This window comes from Drosophila grimshawi, unplaced genomic scaffold (assembly GCF_018153295.1).
Source record: "Drosophila grimshawi isolate 15287-2541.00 unplaced genomic scaffold, ASM1815329v1 contig_1377, whole genome shotgun sequence".
Classification (NCBI taxonomy): domain Eukaryota; kingdom Metazoa; phylum Arthropoda; class Insecta; order Diptera; family Drosophilidae; genus Drosophila; species Drosophila grimshawi.
In genome coordinates this window covers 20,294,802-20,316,452 of record NW_025062900.1, presented here as the reverse complement: position 1 = coordinate 20,316,452, position 21,651 = coordinate 20,294,802, and the positions used below count along the sequence as shown (strand labels likewise).

Genomic DNA, 21,651 nt, shown 5'->3' with positions numbered 1-21,651 from the left:
ATCATCATCGGCATCGGCATTGTCATCATTGTGGGGCTTGCGGCTGACCGCCTCTCTTTATCTTTGTTTGGCTAGAGGAGTGAGGTGGCAGGTGAGTGGGATGGCTTTGTTCGTGTGTTGAAGCTGATGGCGAAGTGTTTGGTATTGTTGCACTAATAGCTGAAAGCATTGACTTTGTTTATGTAGGGGGCTTGTCATTATAATATGCAGCACCTACCAACTGACAAAAAGAGATGACAGGCATCATTCTTCACTGTCGGCCGCTGATGTTGCTTTTGCGGAGAGGTGCATTTGCATTTCAAAACAAGACTTGACTTTGAGCACACAGCGAAAAATATGGGCAAACCTGCAACAAATTAGAAAATACTAAGCATTTGATAAAAAAAAAATATATTTTTGTAATTTATTTATTTGTACTTATTGCTCGAACTGTTATTTTGAGTTAAGGACAATTCATAGAATATTCATTCATTCATAATTCATTGCTGAATATATAAATAAATAATTATCAATTAATCTCTTATTTATATGAATATATAATATACTAAACAAAGTTGATTAAAGAAATTTAGCTTCTTATCAATAAAAGAAATCCCGCAATTGATTTCAATTTTGGTTAAATATATTACTAACATTTTTCCAAGTACTGGGCTAACAGCACCAACCGATTCCTTATTCAAATTTATGATAATTCAGCTGGCATAGAGCCTGGCAGCACTTGAACCACAACCACCCGGCCGCCTCTCTGCCTCCCCCTTGCCAAACGACCAAATGTATGCAATGCTGACGACAACGGCACATTTGCCATGCTACAATTAGCGTGATTTTTGCGGGACAGCATGCGGAACAAAAACACAAAGAACTGAATTTATACTGATAAACGACAGTTTAATACCCTTTTCCTTGAAGTCATTTTGGTTGGATGTTCCACATCGCAAAAAAATCTAAAACAGTCAAAAACATTTAAAAAAAGGTTTTATAAAATAAAAATATATTGTTAAAATTGAAGTTGCAAATTAAAATATATTAAAAAGAGTGAATAATAAAATTCCCATATATAATGAAAAAAATAAAAATGAAATATAAATAGAATAATATAAATGAATATGAAGTGAATTATTAATTAAAGAAGAAGTGGTATTAAAAATATGTGAAATATTTATGAAATATTTCCCTAAGGCTACGGATATCCTATCACTATATCAACTGAACATTCATCACAAAAAATCGTCAATGACATATCCACTTGCGTTACACACTGAATAGACAAAATGTGATACCCTACATAAGGACATATTAGACTTTGGACGACAAAGTCAACCGCCAGTTGGTGCGCAATTTGTATGCGCTCCACAAAAAATGCACGAAATCAATTTGTCTCGAGGGTGGCAGTTCGACGCGACACCAGTAAAAACAAGCCGTATCAGTTGAAAAAGGGGAAAATTTAACAGGAACTGATGGGCGCCTTTGACAGGACCAAACAGTAGACCAACAGATCACGTGTAATGCGAGTGAGACACAATATGGTACACCCTGTAGTGGATGACATCCAACATTGTTGTTACGCGTTGTTTTTCTTCTTCTTCTTCGTCTTCTTCTTGTTTTTGTTGCTGTTCTTGTGCTTTGGGTTGCAATTGCTTCTGTCAACCTGTCTGCCTGTCCGTCTGCCTCTATCTCTGATGCGCTTGCAGCAAATGCAGCGAAGGATGTTTGAGGTAAAACTTTCTATGGCAAAAGTTTTATGCGCACGATTTGACAAGTCACGACAACTCTCTCTATCTCTCTCTCTCTCTCTTTCTCTATTTAATTATACCCTGTAACGAGAAGGTTGCTGAAACAAGCTCTGATGCCCACTATCTAACCCCTTATCGACTTTAACACAGGCAAGAGTTAAGCTATTTCTAATATATACAACATATTTACTTCAAGTATTCATTGAAAGCACCAAAATGTGTATTTAATTGTTCATGAGGGGAGTTTTCATATAATGTTGTTTATTCTTGAAAAATTTCCATTAAAGTGTTTAAAAAAACAACAAACTGAAGCGATCTCAGCTGTGCATTAATATATCGAGTCTTTATTGAACTTAAATTAAGATTAATGTTGGTCTCATTAGCATTTTTCACCAATTTAAACAGTTTTTTTTTTATACTATTCCTTGTTATGCTATATATTATTTATTGTGGTTATGCTCAACACACTGAACGGTGAAAATCCCTTTAATTATTAATATCAATGGCTTTGGAAATGACGTGAAATGGCGTGAAATTCTTTAAACTATTAATAAGTGCTCTTCCACAATTTTATCAATTCATATTTTTTACGGCAAAAAGTAGAAGTGATAACCTTTAAATTGGTTAATCTCCGCTATTTTGAAAAACATAAAAAAAATAAAATAATTTAATAATCCAAAATATCATTTATTTATTACTTAAAAAACTTAGATAAAGAGCTGACAAATATATATAAAGTTTATATTAAGCTTTTGCAACTTTCATTGCGTCGGAGCTCATGAATATTAACGAATATTACGAATACTAAACTGTGCTTATTAACCATATCAGTACCGAATTATGTTTGGGTGTCGGGCTTCCTAATATAATTAAAAACAAACAATATAAACAATATAAATTGGGAGATTTACAAAATATTTCAGATAATTTTATTCCTAAATTAAGTATAAATAAACAGTTTAAATAAATATTTAAAAAAAAAAACTAGTGCAAATGCTGTTGGGCCATTTGAAAGCAAAGAGTATCCGCAAGTCGATCAGCTGGCACTAATGCACTCCGTTAGGTTATTGCGTGCGGTTACAAAAACTCACCAAAACCGGAAGTTAAGCGACGCTCTGTATATGCAGTTGTTTGTGTGAATGTATCTATGTGTGTGTGGGAGTGTGTGTTGATGTGACGTGTTCGCATTCCAGTGCTTTCCCTGTGTCCAATGAGTGTAATGAGTGTGAAAAGTTCATTAAAGTTGCACGTGTGAAATTATAGAGACGTGCATACAACCAACAAGCATATATACATTTAAAGTGCAAGCCGTGGCAGACACAATCGCAGCATAAATACTTTTGAAGTTTGATGTATGTAAGTATGTATACATATGTATTTCTGTTTACACATACATATGTGTTGGCAGCGCAGTCAATTTAAGTTGTGCACGGTTAATCGCTAACGGTGTTTTAGTCATTATTTTGTCATTAGCTGGTACATTAGTAAATTGCTGTTAAACGGGCATATTGCACGTGACCATCCATAATTTATGAAGCTTCCACTACGTGTTGCAAGAAAAAATTTGTTTTAATTTTCTGTTTAGTTATAGGTGAAAAAAAGCAACTGAAAACAGGAAATAACGTTTTCCTCAGGCACGCTAAAAATTAAATATCCGTGTAAGCTGCAATTAATCTCCCGACACTTAAATTTTTATTCGTAGTTTAATATATTATAATATGTTGGTCAGTCTTAAACAAATTTTATTAGTGACCTATTTGTTGGACTTCACACAAAACGAATCCTTCTAATTCTTGATTTCCTGTTCAAAGTATTAAAAATATATAATCAAATTTCATAAAATTTTGTAGTTAAATTGAAATTAATTTTCTTTTGTCTCTTGTTGTGGTTAAAATTACTTCGTACAATAAAAATCGACACTTTAATGAAAGTAAGCCTAAGCTGATTATTGAAACACTTTGAAAACCGCCGGAATTAGTTATACGAAAAAATATATAAATAATATTGTAGGTTTTTTTTCTCAAACACTTTACTTTACTCAGAACGATTGATCACTTCTTGTTCTTTAAGATGGTCTTCACACAATTGATGTCGATAGATATCGATAACAATGTTATGTACGATGTTATTTTACAGTCTTATTAATACGTCACGAGTAACCTGTTATCTACATTACAAGTGCCCCGCTACAATATATAAATAGATAAGTAAATAAAAAAAATATATAATATATAAATAAACAAATTGATTTAAATTCTCGGCCGTATAAAAATTGATTTATTATTTCTATACTTTTTAACACTACAAAAAGAAAGCTTAGAAGGGTCGAGAATAGAGTCATTTATCTGCCAACTGGTTCAAATGTCATTTCACAATTTTGATTGATTTTTCTGAGCGACTGATTTCAATTGCACACAATCCCTATATATCAATAAGACCCATCTGCCTCCCTCACCGAGCATATTATACATGTCCCTGACTGTAGCAATTATGGTAATAAATACGTTAACATTGCCAGTGTGCCCGTGTCCTGCGTTGATGCACGTCGCACCCAATAACAAAAGTCACGCAGAGTCACCTTTCCTACCGATCGCCCCTCGGTTGTAAGACCGACACAACTTGTTGCTTGCAAATCAACTGGCATTTTCGGTTCAATGGAGAAAAAGCTAATAAAAAATGGGCAGAAAAGCAAAAAAAAAATAAATTTCTTTTAAAAAAGGTAGGTGACATCGACTAAACTGTCATTGACACTTACAAATTGAATTCTTGATAGCAGCCACCAACCACCAGCCACCCACTAAGCTCCCTTTAAAAAAAACATTTGACTTCCACGATGTGACACACAATTATCAAAGTAGGCAGAAACAACGTTTTAAACGAGATCTTTGATAAATAATGCGGCATGTAAATAACAACAAATCAATTTTTAAATAGACAGCCAGGCAGACAGACCGACAGACAGGGCTTGGCCAGAACGGAACCGAACCGAACCCAACGTCAAGCACCGACAACAATGAACCCTATTCAAATGCCATTTACACAGTCAGCTTATATGTATATACGTGTGTGAGAATGTGTTTGTCTCTGTGTTTATTTGTGTGTGTCTGGTCTAGAGTGTGAACTAGGACTCGTAGACCGGCAGCTGTCAGTTGGCCAGCACAGAATTTACGTTAGCAGTTTGAGTCAGCAGATAATTGCTGGCATTTCCAAATCGACTTCTCCTGGTAGAAATCCAAAATTGATTAATTGTTAATTTGTTTGTTAGTAATCTGAGGAAACCCGAAAGAATCCTCCACTGGTATCACTTCATTAAGTTTTTATGCAAAGCTATTCGTTGAGGGCATTCGAAATAGAAGATGTGAAATTATTTTAATGTTTGCTCTAATTTTCAGATATATAAAGGAGCTGGTAGAAACCATCTTATAATAATAATTAAGTATATGAACGGAATTGTATTCATTTACTTCTTATTTAATGTTTACTAAACGCAGTATACAAAGAATAGGCTTAGTCAATGATATTTCTTATGATGACAACTGATGTTGAATGATCAGCTGTTAATTTGTCAATTTATCGCTACTTTACATAACTCTGTTAAATCTTATTCAATTATGTAAACACTACTTTGTAATTTTAGTAAATATCGATAGTTTTCACTATCGAAGAGTCCGAGTTGGAGATTCAAGCAAGTTAGACGCACGCTTTTGTTTCGCTCATAAATAAACTTGCTAAATTAAATAGTTTAAACACCGCCCAGATCTGAAGTTTCATGTTTGCATAAAAAACGCTGCCTGCATCGAACATTTAAAATTCAATAAAATTGGAACAGATGTGATTATTATCGTTCAAATACTATATATTTACCGTATATATTCAGTATATGATTTTATTTTGGAACTTCACATTTGGCTGAACGAACTGTGTAAGCATTTCCCTGAAAACGATTCCCGACGGGATTCGATAAATATCGAAGCAAATTAAATATATAAAAAAAAACACTTGGGATAAAATATACCCAGAATATTTCAGGTTATATCCAAACTAAAAGCTAAAGTAGACAAGCTGTAAAACTCATATCACTCTTATATTTTGTATACGTCAATCTAAACACAATTAAATACAAGTTATTAAAGAAAAAGTTATAATATTTAGTATTTATACTGGACCAATCGCGAAATCTTCTCAAATTCGTATATATTTTGTTAAGTACAATGGAGATGCTGTGTGTTTGCATCGCCGCCTTGTTGCAGTTGAAGGGTTACTCCATATTCATTATGCAGCCGGAGGATGCATGCTCGCCAGCACCACCACTTGGAAGCTATTTCTTTCTGCTGGCCACAATCTGTTTTCTGTGGGACCTTAACATCTATCCCCGTCGGTTCGAGCACATGAACAAACGCTGGAAGCTATTTGTTGAGCTTGTGGCCTGCATATTTCTTGCCGAGATCGCAACGCTGATCATTTGGTGTGGGCTGGAGCGCGTTGTTTGCTTTGTAACGCAGAAGCTGATCGGCTACCTCAGCCAGGGCAACTGTAAGGAGCCATTAAGATACTGGCTGCTAGGTCTCGCCACCACTTCGGTGGGTGGTTCGCTATTCTGCTTCATCATGGAAGCCACGCAGCAAAAGTTCGGGAGCACCTGGCAACAATTGTGGTACATGGTGAGCAGCCTTTGGCGCATGAACAGCTGCGATAGGCGTCGCACCCTAAAGGCCTGCCACATGGCCATGTTTCCCTCCAGGCGAAACTGCGAGAATGGGGAGGAGGAAGACGAGGAGGAGGAGGAGGATGATGGGGACGAAGAGGAGGGTGATAGCGAAGGAAACCAAGTTAGCGACTGAATTGGTGGGTCTGCCACGGAGCAAATCATGTCCTCGCATTTCCGTGTGTGTGCCATGTGTGTTGTGTGTTGTGTGCTCTATCCATTTGGAATTTATATTGCGAGTTCACATTTCGACGAGATTTTTTAGCCTGCACGCAACGGAAATTGACTTTCCTTCATTCCCCTTTTCCACATCGTCCTAGCCATCTGTCTTATACATTTTGGCTATCTGTAACAATAAATTGCGTTTGCGTGAACAGCAAAGAAAAAAATAACAGAAGATAAATTCTTTGGCTTTGTTGTCGGTGTTCGTTGCAATGCATGCCTGCCAAAATTGTGTCTCTGAATGGGTGTATTGCCAGTAACTGTCAAACGGGTTTGTATTAATGCGGTCCTTAATCCAAATGAGGGCTAATTTGGTATGCAAGCATAAGACTGATGTCATTAACTGTTGCAATAATTCATAGATAGACTCAAACATTCCAATAATTGTTATTTGATTGTCAAAGTTGATTGCTGATACCAGTTGATCATAATTATAATAGCCCCTTAGGTGTATTTATGGTATGATTTATGATGATTAGTCATAAGCACAAATAAATCAAGCAAGAGAGAAAGGACATAAGCAAATCATATAATTAAGTTAGCTGAATCTTTTAATATGTATTATTAAGAATCTCTTTCTTTCTACCTCTCGTTTTACTTACCTTATTTTTGGTCTGATTGGCTTTTTAAACAATCAATTTTAAATATTTATTTTATTTATAAATAAATTATATTACAATTAATAAATAAAAATATAAAATATAATAAAATGAAATTCAGATTCCGCTAAATGTAATAGCTATATATTATAAATGGAACTCTGCCATATTGAAGTTAAATTATAAAACTTTTCCCTTAAAGCGTTTAATCTGTAAGTAAAGAATTTATTCTGTATTTTTTCTTGGTCTTTTTGGTTTTTTTTTTTTTAATATTAATACTCAATAATTTACGTACACCAGTTAAACTTAGAAATTATAAATTAAATTTTAAATTTTTTTATCACGACTCGAGAAACTAAAAGCTTGTAGAAATCTGAGCATAATCAAAATATAATACATTTTGTATTCAGAGTTAACTTCTCCAAATAGGATTACATTCGGGTTGAACTCCTTGATAGATTTGAATTGAAATGAGGTTACCGAAATAAAATGAATAATTTTTATTTAAGCCTATGGCAATCTGCCTTGTTTACCTCAAATGCAGACATCCAAAATAGTTTGGAGCCAGTTGCAGCTGTCGTTGCTGTTATTTTTGTGGCTTCTTTGGCAGTTACATTCAATCATCGTCAATCATCGTTAGTTAGAGGGCAAAGGTGTGGGAAAAACTGGCTTAACAATCGCAAAATAAATAAACAAAAAACAAAAGAGAAAAAGCATTCACAGATTGTATTGCATACGAAAAGGACACATCTGCTAACTTTGATTACTCGGCTAAGTTGGGTTGGGCAAAAAAAAAAAAAACAAAAAACAAAAAAGAAAACATTGCATTTGATTTGCTGAGGGCACGTAGCTGGCAAATAAATAGAAAACTTGATGTGTGAGAATTTATTAAGTCAAGTATAAGTCAAAGGCTTTGATTTGACTCGGATCGTTGTGATGCCCACTCAACTAGAGCCTTTTGACATTCAGGGATTTTTAGAGAATGCTGCTTAGATTGCTGCAAGAACATGTCTTCCAATCAGAAAAAGGGCTGTTTTAATTTATGCCAACAAATGGTAGACAGTCGAGTCTAAATACAAGGACAATATCATCTAAATATAAACATAAATATAAGAAACGTAAGAAGAAAACTCCAAGTCCATGAATTATTATTGTGTGTGACTGAAATATTTTAGTAACCCAAAGATTCCAAGAATTACGTACTCATTTGCATTTGGTACACGAAAATATTCTCCAAAATTCCAAACGGACCGGTTGAGATTTGTGGAGCCGAAACCCGAGAAACATATGCGAATGGGGCTCAAAGTGAATTATGTCATATAATTTGTCGGCAAGCAGGTGCTGCTCATTAATCTTGTGCTCGCTTTTGAGCCGCCTTTTTCTCGGCGATTCTCTGCCGCTTATTTTAGCACACACTTGGGGCACCACACATACACAGATACACGCACATATGCCCACATAGATAAGCTTCTCACTTTCCGTTTCAGCCTTTTTTTTTACCTGGTACCTGGCCGACGGTTTTATGCCTAATGGATTTGCGCTTTGATGTGCAAACGGTTTATACCGTATTAGACTACATATCTCTAGCTAAGAATGTGTGTGTGTGTGTGTGTGTGTGTGTGTGTTAGGGTTGGTTGGTGTTGAATTGTCTACATTAGACACCATCACTTGCAGTCCTCATCGCTTTTTCTGCCCCTATTCTCATCATGCAGCATTGTTGCGTCCATAAATTTTTTTCGAAATGGCCATATATATACGGCTATAATTCCGTGCCTTGGCTGATTCGTTGCTAATGGCTAAATGGCGGCTGCTGTGTTTGCTTTTAAAATTAACAAGAAATTATGGCATAAAGTATGCATAAGATAAGTTACCCTTGTACAGATATATATATATATATATCAAATTGCATATGCAAAAAATGCTATTTAGTTAACACTTTTAATTTACATTAAACTTGGGCTCAGAATTCGGCTTAAACTTCAGCTTAAACTTGTTCTGTAAAGTTACTTAAAAATTGATGGAAAAATATAATTGATGTCAAAAATAGAATTCCCTTCGATAGAGTATAACAAATCCCACTTGTTGTTTTTGTTGATGTTGTCTTTGTGTGCTGGAAAACAAAAAAAAAATTGAATTACCCAGTCCTTCAGAATAAAATTACCATATGTATGGATTGTACGTGTTTTGGTAGCACACTGATGAAATTTCGTCCCACTTGAATTTGTGTGTATATTCAAAGAAATTTTATATTTATTTTTAAAATTGGAAATTTTGGTTGTCGCACACACGCCACATATTTTTTAATTTGTTTAAATGTAAATTGTGTTACTGTTAACATTTAAAAATTTGCTCCAATTTTGGGGCTTTTTTTTTGTAAACAATATTTATATATGTATATTTAATTTAATTACAATTCGGTGATGGCTTTGTTATGGAAATACAGATTTTGAGTTCTTATCATTGAATTTCAATTTGAATAGTTTTGCTTAGAGACAATTTTTAAATTTATTCACCTGGCTTAGATGGAGCTACATGACAATGAAAAGCTGGTGATTTGATTAATTTAAATTACAGAATTCGTCTTAGTTTGGCCAATTCGGGCATATTATGTCCTTTAAGATTAAATCAAATTAAATTGTTCTCGTGTTGTTGTTGCTATGCAATAACGCAATTAAGTATTTTGGCTTGTACTTAATTCTAATTAAAATGTACATTAATATGGAACGAAACGTAAGAAACATTTCAAATATTGGAGTATTTCTCATGCTGGTATATTTTTTTGGTATTTTCTTTATTTATGTAACTTGTGAAATGGGGCCATTTTTTAATTTTTAAATTTTAAATTAGTGGAAAATAATAGATTATTTAGAGCAAGGTATCACTGCTGCTGTTGATTCATAAGTTAACTTGAAAACTTTTCTTTAATTTTAATAGCTCTTTAAACCAGCTGATAACTTTTGTTTTGTTTCATTAGTTTTTTTTATTATTAAGTTTAAACCACTCTTTAATTAGATAAACAATTACATTTTATATTTGTATTTAATTTCTTAAGTTTTAAAATTGTTTTTAAATTTTGTTTACTTTTATTTTTTAGTATTAATAAAATTCTTCATTTGCAACGAGATTTTGAGCCTTTCTACTCATTTGTTAACTTATCTACTTACAATATTTTCTATGACGCCTCTTTTGAATTCCGTTTGTAATTATCTATAATTTTTTCGCACTACTATACACACTTTCTTAGGTTTTCTGTTGTCTCATATATAGTTTTCATATTAAGTGTGCTCACATCAAAAAAACATTAAGTATTGGACCAAAAATTACGTTTGAACCTCAGATAAGTTTTTTTTATAGACATGCGCTATATAACTTTCTTCTTGATACCCTGCCAATAAAATCAAACAGCTATTTACATGAAGCAAATCTTCTTTGTTTGAGAAGAACATTGAGAGCAATTTTAAATAGTTAAGTCTGTGACTTATCAGTTACAAAACAAAAGAATAAATACATTTATATTTGTATTCATATATAAGTCTGCAGCCATGCCGTCATCTGTGACAAAGTAAAAAAAGAAAAAGTAAGCGGGTTAAGGGGTAAAAGAAAATCATATTCGGCGCCATTTACTTTTAGCTGTGGTCGCCATTGTGTCGACATGGTTTTTGTACCCTAAAGCAGAGACCACTCAAAGGGTATATGAAATAAAGTACAAATATTTCCAAACTAGCTAACTATTGTAAAGCTAATCACAATATTTGGCAACAGTACCATAACAAATATTGAAGATTATCCAAGAGGAAAGATATATTTTTCCAGGGTAGCTGAAAATCGAGCAGTCTGTTCGTATAAAACTTTCTTACTAGCTACTTGTGTAAGTTCATTGAAATGGTGGAAATCAATGCGGCAGATAAACATTCCGATTGACACTTTTTATTTGAACTTTTTGTGGGCGTGCAACTAGAAATCGGACTGAGGCGGACTGAGGCGGACTGAAGAAAAATAAGATGAAAAATAGGTGAAGCTTATTCAAGTGTTAAAATTTATAGTTACATGTTTACAGCAACAAAAGGCTTACACACACACACAGACAATAAACACCTTGGAGTGTCAAGCACAGCCACCAGAGACCGAAACCCGAGCAAGGAGCAAAACTATCGCTGCCTGGGCAGATCCGGACAAGTAAGTGGACACGTTTAAATGAATGATATGTTTGCCTTGTGCGCTGTCCGGCTGTGTGTTTGTGTTGTCTTAGCACGAGAATAGCCAGTCCCTTGCCGGATGCACAGACGCATATATCTCTGTCAATGACAGTTGTCAACATGACAGTTATAAGGACAACACAAATGTTACGGATGTTCGACTCCTTGCCCAAGTCTTAGTCGGGGGCGTTACACAAAACTAATATTTATTAAACTTGATTTCCTCGAGATGATGTAAGAAGAGCAGGCAGGCAATTGTTTGATACGATGCCCAAGCAAACTGTGATTTGCTTATGAAAAATTAAGTATAGATTCATGAAGAACTAAAGTTATATATATATTTCTGAAGCTTTTAACATAATCCCTTTAGAAGTTGCAGCAAAATTAAATATCTGCGTGTGAAGATAACATAACAATTAACAAACCAGTCAAATGTACTTCATTCTTCTAATTATGACTATATATTCTTAACTGGTTAGGGGTTACAATTTAAGCAATATAAACAATTACATAATAAAAATATAGTAGTAAACTATTAGCTGGATATTCAAAAGAATTAAGAAATTGGATAGTGAAAATAACTTATAAAAATCTGATGCAGATCTTAAATTAAAGCAAAAGAAAGCGGATATCTATCTGATATATCTTTCGAATAAATCCTATAAGAAATATTGTGATTGTAAAAGGAGAGGTTACAATCTATAATTGTTTATTCAATATATTAATTATATTTTCAGTATTTAAATACAGCAAATATAATAGAAAGAAATAATAGTATGCAATTAAATTAGTTGAATAAAAATGAGATCATTTTGAGTACAGTCAAACACTATAGAAGTATCTCGTATAGTCTTTCTATATATATAAAAGGTATCTCTATAGTGTCTATATAGTATCTCTATAGTCATAACAAATTCGACTCTGAACTGATGGACGATTTTGTTTGCACTCTCCTTGGCAGGGTATTGGCAAGAGTCGAGTCGTGGGCTTTGTTTATTTTTAGCCCCAACTAGGCATGGCCAAACACAGACACATACACAAATACATACACATACATACACATACAAATGCACATTTACATACATAAACATATACACAAATACATATGCATATATGTTTACGTACCTAGCATGGAAATTCCCATTTAATGGCCGAAAATCAATGGGTGGGTCCTATGTAAATGCCACCCAAACTGTCACCGCTTTCCTCGGCAGTGGCGCTTTCCTGCTCCATTTCCTGATTTGTACAGGAGCCATTGTTGTTGCTGGCCTCGTAGGTATCGCTATCGTCCACCAGACAGCACTCGCCGCAGTCATCCGTTGAGGAATTCACCTCATCGCTCAGATCGTCGAGCAGCGTCACCTTGGGCGCCATTAGCTCCTCCGAACAGGCGCCAGCTGAGCCGGCGACTGAAATTTTAATATTACACGACTCCACACCGCTCGATCTGGACGAGGTCAGATGCTGATGCTGGTGCTGAAACTGTTGTGGTATCGGCTGCTGGATGGGCGCATGCATTGCCCGGTAGCTCAGATTGGGTGTGCGCTGACCCATGCTGGCCATGCCCGGCGGCATTTGGGTGTGCGTCATGCTGATGGTGGGCGGCACACTCAGCACGGTGCCTGTCTTCGTGCCGTGGGCGTGGCCAGCATACATCTGATGCGTGTCGGAGGCCAAGTTGTGGGCAGTCAGCTGCAACGGATGTTGATCCTTGCGTTCTGCAAATTATTTTAAAATAAGCGAAAACTGCGTTCTCAATTTGTTGGCATTGTTTTCCTAGCAGTTATTTTCATAAAACAGACGGAGATATAAAATATATTTATATTACTGACCTACATTGCTAATGAAACTGGCAACATATTCTAGTCCTAAAGCAGACAGAAAATGCACTCTGAGAAATTAAAGTCTCTGGCTTTCTTTCTCTATAGAATTGGAAACCTAACTTTAAAATTATTGTTTTTTTTGTTCCACATTATCAATATAAGTTCAATTAAAGAAATAATCACATTTTTAACATTATCAGAACATTTCGGACCCATTCTCATGGATAACTGACTGAGAAACTCTTCCCACCAGCCTAGGCCCAAGACACCTGTTGGTCTGATGGAAACAGTATATAAGTATCAGTATATAGCTGTGATCAGAACTATTGTTTAAAAGTTGAGTTCTTGAATGGTTCTTACTTTGAGTTTGGCTACACAAGAATTATGAATGTTATTAAATCTTATAAATTCAAAAATATATATATATCAATTTACTAATAAAATATATATTTTTTTTTATCAAAAATCGAGCCTTGGTTTATTTGTTTTGTTTTTGGAAAACATTTGTAGTTAGCTGCAAGGGTATGCAGCTGTGGGTTCTGGTCTTAGTTCGAGGCGAGGACATTTAAAATATTCGAGCCAGCGGAAGCGGAAGTCAAAGCGCATGTCAACGCATTTGGGTTATCGCTGAGGACAATGTGCAGGCAGGCAGCTGTGTGCTCAGCACAGTGTGTTAATATTGGCCCAAGCGTTATCAGTGGAAAACGTTGCACAGGACACACGGATTGAACATCCCCGGAGACAGCCGCCACAATGCCGTTGTTGCTGCATTCTGAGAACGCGCCTTTGTTCGTCGCTTTCAAATTCCATTTTCACAATGGCGCTCAGATGTAGTTGCTCCCAAGGTGCCCCGTGGTGCTTATGTGTATGTGGCTGAAAGTGGGTTCAACTATGCTGTCAGTCAGTCAGTTACTCCCCTCGGCCCCCCACCCAGCCGGCTAATGCAATTATCTATCAAAAAGTTGTGCGGTCCTACAAAATAATGTACTCACCCAGTGGCGCCACAAGCTTGGGCTGTAGCGGCAGCATGAATTCGTGTCCAGTTGTTGCCGCCCTCGGCTGCAGGCTCTGCACCGCCGGCACACTTAAGTAGTCCGCTAAAAGGCAACCAGCATAATATTTGAGTTGCGACGCCAAAAGTAAACAATGTAACGCAGGCGCAAAGTTAAAGCAAAAGTTTACCAAAAATAAAATAAAAAAAATGAATGAAAGGAATGGCAAACAATCACAAAGTCCTTCGTGGCCGTGTGAAAACTTTAAAAAAAAAAGGCGCTCAAACAATTTTGTTGTACTTTTTTATGTTCAATATTTTTTTTTTTTTTCTCGTACAGTATTTTGATAAAAAGTTTCATAAAATAATTTCAAAGTTATGAAATCGGTTTTTGTTTCATCTTCATTCGTATACGGGCATTATATAATTTTTATCAAAAGACCAAAGTTTTAACTGGGTAAGTGAAAATGTGCATAATTTTCTCGATAAGTGTGCAATCCAAAGCCAACTTTTTTGTACTTGAATCTTTTTATTACGTGCAGCAATTAACAAATAACAAACACTTAAGAATAATGAGCAAGTTGGGGGAAAAAATATGTATTAATTTTGTGAACTGCAAGCACTACAAGACATATTTATAGAGAGAGATTATATTTATGATAATTTATGTGCAATTTTGGAGTCCATAATATATTTGCCCAATTACAATCATGCAATAAATTTAAGAGAAATTTTATATACACTTTTCTTATCATTTTTAGATATTTGACCATTTGCTGCCGTTCTGCAAGAAGGCATAATATTTAAATATGAGTCCATTACAGTTTGCCTTAGAACAATATTTCACATTTCCCGCCTTGCAAGCCATTATAAATTTAAATGCTGTCCTGAAAAAGAGCAAGCTCGCCCTCAAGTGTGAAAATATTTCACTTTGCAGTTTTCCCGGCGAACGCAAACATTTAAAACATGTACTTATAACAAGAAAGCCCAAGTTAAATTCAAAATGCCGACAACTAAATATCCTATATATATATATTCCTTATATTTTTTTTAGCAGCTGTAAATCTCGACAAATTATGGCATATATTAAAATAGAAGGACTGATTTTCTGTGTAAATCTAATCAACATACTGTGCTCTGCTTTCTGCGTTATAAATTGCCTGTTGTTTTCCAAATGGTCTCAGTAAGGGTATAGAAATTCATTAGTGCTACAGCTGCAAGGCAAAATGCGCTCAACACGCCCCAAAATAAATAGAGGGTAAATGTTGGGCTTCCGCAAAATGCCTTCGGGTGTTTTTAATGTTGCATTTTGAATGCCTCGTGCTGAGCTGACGCACTTGCATTTATATACCAGTACCAGTGTGCAGCACGTAAATTGTCGACGCCTCGGTGTCGCCACGGCTGGTGGTGCGTTGCCCATTTTAATGACCACTAGAAGTCGGCAGCAACCTTGTCACACTTTCACGCCCACCGCCAGCAAAGTATGCCTGCTAATGATTTACTTGCTATTTTAATGCTCTTTGAAGTCGCAGTCACTGCCAGCAAAAATGAGGTCCTTCCACCCCAACTAAGTGTACGTGAAAGAAGTGAGCTTAGAAGTTGAGCCAACTATGCGTGACTGACTGCAGCACGTACTACGCCATTTCCGGTCACACAGAAATCTATTTTTCACACAGCCTCCGACGGAATGTAACACAGTTTTACAACTAACCGGAAGTGTGTGATGTGGAAAAGGAAATGTTCGAAGTTGTAGAAACAATTAAATTTCAATTATGTTTCAGTTCAGAAGCTAAAATGTTTCTCATGTTACGAAATTTGCCAATCATTTGAGGTTTAAGAACTAATTTTTGGGATGCAATTTTAGGGTTTCCAGATTGAATAATGTTGTACGAATAACTGGGCTAACTACACAAAACATTGCAGGTAAAATGATTAGCATATCGAACAGGCTTCTAAACGTTGTCGAAAATAACTTGGGCTAATTTCAATTCACCAAATTTTGATGAACAGATTAAACTGGTTTTGTACATTGCATTTTGATTATTTTACACAATACAGAAATTCACTTTGGTTTATTAACTTGGGTGTTTCGTATGCCAAGATCCATTTAATAATGAATAGATGCAATGCACAAATCATACTTCAGTTATGAGTTATATTTTTAAAGATTTGGTTTCTCTAAATAGCAGAAATCGATTTGTATCGATATTCGCCAATCGAGAAGAATAATCGATAAAATAAAATAAACTGGATCTGCGGATAATATACGTCAATTTATATATTAAATTTTCAGTCTCTCAGATCAACTTGTTCATGCTGTTTATCTGGATAATGCATATATATCTATGGAGTCGGAGACGATTTCATTTGCCTACACAAATAGCTTTGCGCAGTTTCAATATACTCCTCAGACCCATTTCGAACGGGTTGAGGGTATATAATAAATATTTTAGACATGCTTCCTGCCTGGCTTTTGTAGCGGTTTGGCATTCTTCGAGTTCTTGGCTCGAATTGGCCAATTGCACTTCCCCAGAAATGATTTAATTGCTGGATAATTGCATATTTATTTCAGTTTCCAACTCTATAAATTTCCGTTCCGTTCTTCTTAATATTATTTTCAAATGCTTTTAGCATTTTATCTAGTCTTTATCTAGTATTTTAATCGAAAGAGCTTTCCGAACAATTCGCAATGAACAATTTAAAAGCTCATCAGCAATATTAATAATAGTTTTAATTAATTAAATCACTCAATTGGTGGAGCGTTATATTTATCTATATAGCTCTCGGGTATAAATATACGGCAGCTAATTTAAAAAAGAAATATATAAGTATATATTATTAATTTATTATTCGTTTAAATGTTAGTTGCTGAGGATTAACATGATTTGTCTTTAATGAGCCTAATACTGATCTTATCAGTTAGTCGAGCTTGAAAGTAATTTTCTTTTAAGTGGTTAATGGCATATTTCAACGATGGACACAGTTCATGTCAAATTTGATTAACCCCGTTAGAAGTTCGTCCTGGTCAGTCTAAGCGGGAAATGCCCTCAGCGTGTTGAACCAAGAAGAACTTGGGCAACACTTTTCACTTGAAGTACGTTGCAGTTCTTAAGTCTTTTAATTAAAATGCACATTGAGCTATTTTGAGCAGCTTAAATGTTTTGACATTGGGTGAACGTACAAATTTTGCTCTTTTAGTTTGGGCAATTTTTCCACAGCTTTGCTGGACGACCAAATGGAAAAAGTTTTTCAATTTGTTTGACGGTAAATGAACTTTTCTATGCTACCAAGTGTTTTGTTGCTCTGTGTGTGTGTGTGTGTGTGTGTGTGTGTAGCAGAACAAAAATGGCCATTTGAAATATGGCATAAAAAAGGCATTTTGCTATCATAATAAAATTGTAATTAAAATTAATATGCAAGAACTGGGCAAACGGGTACTTGAGAAGGATATGTGCAAGAAATAATAAATTGTTGTAAATGGCGTGGAAAAATGAAGAGTTAAACGCAGTTTCTGATTATGGATTATTTTTATTATGCGCGAGTGCGCCTTCACTTGTTGAAGAATTTAGAGCAACTCGTGAACTTAGGAAAATACAACGCAGAAAGATAGAAAGACAATTCATGTGTGACCAGACCTTCGATACTAATCGATATATCGATACTTAAGTATTAATCGTTGCTGCGATATGCAAACATATTTTAACATAAATAAAAAAGAAAGTTATTTTTATAGTTATCTAAAAATGATCAAATTATAATTGCTCTCATTTTTATGCCAGACGCATCTTCTGAAGGCTCAATAAAAGTAAATCTAAGCCAGCTTTTGTATTCATTCACAAAAACCGAATAATTGACTTGTGAAACATGAGTGCTTTCAACATTTTTCCATACTATATCTATCGGGGAATTACTATCATATTTATGCATCACACTACTATATTTACGTAGATATCAATAATAATTGATTGACACAATTTTGTTAAAAATGACAATTTCTATGTTGACTGCTCTGTCTAATAACTAAACCAAAAAATGTAAATCGAAACAAATAAATGTTAAATAATATGAGCAAATAAAGTTGAATATGCAAATAATAAACTTGAATTAAAACCAAGCTTAAACACTTAGACGTAATAACTAAACAGCTGCTCCCACTATAAATGTACTGCGGATCTTAAATGAATCTTTTGAATAAACAACAGCTGCAGATTTCCATATTTAGCACAAGATACCCGCAGGGAACGGATGGCAGCAATAGCAGCTGAGCGGGGCTTTGGCGAGTGCATAAATAATAAAGTAATTAAACAATAAATTGAATGAAATTAGTCTCGTCTCCGGAGAGCGCCACATGCAGCCCAAGTGTTTGGTAAATGTAAGTGGATGTGTGGGTGTGTGTGTGTGTGGGTGTGTGTGTGTGTGTGTGTGGCCTGCATATGTGGCAGTTATGCGGCTGGATGTGAAAGTGAGTGTTGTCGCTGTTGTTGTATTGTTGCTGTTCTGTTTGTCTGTTGTCTGTTGTCTGCGTGTATCTGTTGGCTGTATGTGTTTGTGTGTTGGCTGTAGTGGACTGCTGAGAGTGTTGCCTGTTTTGGATGTTGGCTATTTTACTTGCTGCCTGCTCTTAAACAGCTGCACACACAAAAAGCAACAACGAAAAAAAAACAACAACAAATGATAATCAACTTTTAGCACAACAACTACTGCAATTGGCACGATGTGTGGCTAAGATATACGTACACATAAGAGCAGAGCAAGAAATCGAGACAGAGAGCGAGAAAGAGAGACAGCGCGGGAAAGAGAGAAAGAGAGAGAGAGAGAGCACTTTACTTACCAATTTTAGCGCTGCCAAAGGTATCCTTAAACATGGGCGTGGGCGCCTGCACAGTCGTGTGGGCGTGGCCGCCAACAACGCCCGGCACCGTGGGCGTCGTCTGTTTAATGGCGTTCGTCCGATTGCGATGCGGCGCCGGCGGCTCCCGTTTCCGACGTGGCTGCTCCACGGGCAAAACGCGACGCCGTTTTTTGGGCAACTTGGAGCGTGCCTAGAACCAAACAGCCTCCATTTATAATTAAGTTACAGCTTACTTTCATACTAAACATATTTATTTCTTCATTTATTTACCTAATTATTTGTTTATTTAATGTAGACTAAAGAAACTCAATCTTTTTTTGTTTAAAAAACACAAATTTAAAGTTCAATTTAAAATTGAAGTTATAAATTATATTAAAAAAAAATTGTGAATAATTAAATTAAAAATTAATAAATGAGAAAAATAAAATGTAGAATATAATAAATCTAATATTTCATTTTATTTATTTCAATTTATATATTGTAGTTATATAAATCATATAATAATTGATTAAAACCAATAAATTACAATTTAAATTCATTGCTCTAGACTTGAACTCCGTTTTATATTTAATCAAGATCATCAATCAATACTATAAATAATAAAATAAACATACTGAATTCCATCAGAGCAAACGAATTAAATGAAGAATACAAATCAAAAAACTAAAATTAAAAAATAAAATAAATTCTGATTAAATATCAATGTTCTTCACTATTGCTAACTGGCTATCAAAATGTAATAAATTCCAATTTCTGAATGTATCATCAAATTTAAATTAAATCAAATATATAAATAAATCAAATTTAAATTAAATCAATACAATAAAATGCTAATTCTCTCGAACGTCCGTTTTTTAATCAAATATCAATGTTTTTCATTAATAGCTATCAAACTATCAATTAGTAAATATTCTATACTCGAATTGCCTCATCAAATATGTTTTTTACTTTATTTTTTATTGTATATAATAAGTAAAATGACAATTAAGAAATTTTATATATACAATTTACATGAATCGATTGATGCTGCTTTAGTCAGTCAACCGAATACTAAAATTGTATATGTTGCATAACTAATTTGTTACAATTACTCCAAATCTTTGCAGGCATCTTAAGCACATTTAATAAATTAATTGCCAATAGGTTTCCTTTAGACTTAAGTATCTTTGACATGTTTTGCTAATGTTGTCTCTAAAATCTGGTCAAAATTGTTTGGGCCTTTAAGTACTCACCTGTGTGTGCGAGTAAAACATGGAGAAATTACTAACGATAACAGGTACGGGGAGTGCGATGGTCAGGACACCAGCGAGGGCGCACAGTGCGCCCACAAACATGCCCGGATAGGTCTTGGGAGCAACATCGCCATAGCCCACTGTGGTCATGGTAACAATTGCCCACCATAATCCCAATGGTATGCTCTTGAATTGGTTATCTGGATTGTCCTGCGAAGCAAAATGCGAATTATGAATTAGAAAGTATGAAATATAGTATAGTATAGTATATATATAGAGTCGAAGATTAAATACTCTTCCACTTGAAGTTAAAAATATTTGTAAGTCTTTTGAGAACAAAATTACAGAAATATAGTTCTTAGAGAAGGAGTATTAACTTTAGATTAACCTGTATGAAATTTTAATTACATTTTAATTAAATTAACAGCTGCATTAAAGTCATTTGATAATTAAATTCTTTCCAAAGACTAAAATAATATTAATTACATGAATTAATTCTCACTCATTTTGTATTTTTAACGTATTTCAGTGTATTTTAATTTCATTTTAAGACAAACAGTTAAATGCAAATTTAATCAGACGGCAGTATTCCAAAAATAGCATATAAAGGCTAAAAATATATATACAAAGAATACTCCTTTTGCAATTTAGCAACGTAAAAGGCAAAGCACATTTTCAAAATGAATTACGTAGTAAGCAATTCAGTACATTGTGTTCCATTAAAACAAAAACAATACAATACACCAAGGACTTGAGAACGCCCTGAAGGGCTAAAGCTGAGAGTGAATTGCAAAGAAAATCAGTAAGTTTAAATAACAATGGAAATATTACAATAAGAATACAGTTACCCTATTGCATTAAATAAAATACTTTTTAAACTTTTTCTGAGACAGACACTAAATGAAATATATTTAAAGGGTTAAAGATTGGTTCAACTCCAGAACTTACCTGCAACTTTTCGGCATAGTAGGCCAGGCTGGCAAAGAAGACGATGCCGAGCACGAGGAAGAACACGAGCAGAGTCAATTCCTTGGCCGATGCCTTGAACGTGTGTATTAGGATGCGTAGTCCTGGCGAGTGACGCGTCAGCTTAAAGAGCCGCATTATGCGCACAATGGAGAAGGCCTCCAACAAACCCGTATACTCGCCCATCCGTTGCATCACATCCGTGTAGAAGCTCAGCGTGGCCGTAAAGTCAATGATGTTTACGGGCGACTTGATGAACTGCCACAGATTTGGTGAAACCTGGCATGCGAAATTTATTTTGTGATTTTCATATAAAATATAAATGCTCCATT

General features: G+C 34.9%; 2 protein-coding genes across 2 annotated transcripts in view; one reads left to right on the top strand and one right to left on the bottom strand.

The window, feature by feature from the left end:
- Positions 1 to 5,918: 5,918 nt before the first annotated feature.
- Positions 5,919 to 6,843, top strand: LOC6566866. Its single transcript, XM_001992984.2, has one exon. The coding sequence runs from the start codon at positions 5,945 to 5,947 to the stop codon at positions 6,572 to 6,574; it is 630 nt and encodes a 209-aa protein (XP_001993020.1). The 5' UTR covers positions 5,919 to 5,944; the 3' UTR covers positions 6,575 to 6,843.
- A 5,687-nt stretch (positions 6,844 to 12,530) lies between these two features.
- The window catches only part of LOC6566865 (potassium voltage-gated channel protein Shaw), a 46,030-nt gene continuing 36,909 nt past the window's right edge, over positions 12,531 to 21,651 (bottom strand). Inside the window, exons 7-11 of the mRNA XM_032739231.2 lie at positions 21,302 to 21,598; positions 20,354 to 20,563; positions 19,101 to 19,311; positions 14,271 to 14,375; positions 12,531 to 13,173 (exon numbers count right to left, since the gene is read on the bottom strand). Of these exons, the coding sequence (XP_032595122.1) occupies positions 12,614 to 13,173; positions 14,271 to 14,375; positions 19,101 to 19,311; positions 20,354 to 20,563; positions 21,302 to 21,598 (1,383 nt within the window). The 3' untranslated portion in view covers positions 12,531 to 12,613. The remainder of the gene's footprint in view (positions 13,174 to 14,270; positions 14,376 to 19,100; positions 19,312 to 20,353; positions 20,564 to 21,301; positions 21,599 to 21,651) is intronic.

What these genes read in the sequence shown, in the direction of transcription:
- LOC6566866 (XM_001992984.2), top strand. Translation starts at nt 5,945, where the DNA reads ATGGAGATGCTGTGTGTTTGCATCGCCGCCTTGTTGCAGTTGAAGGGT.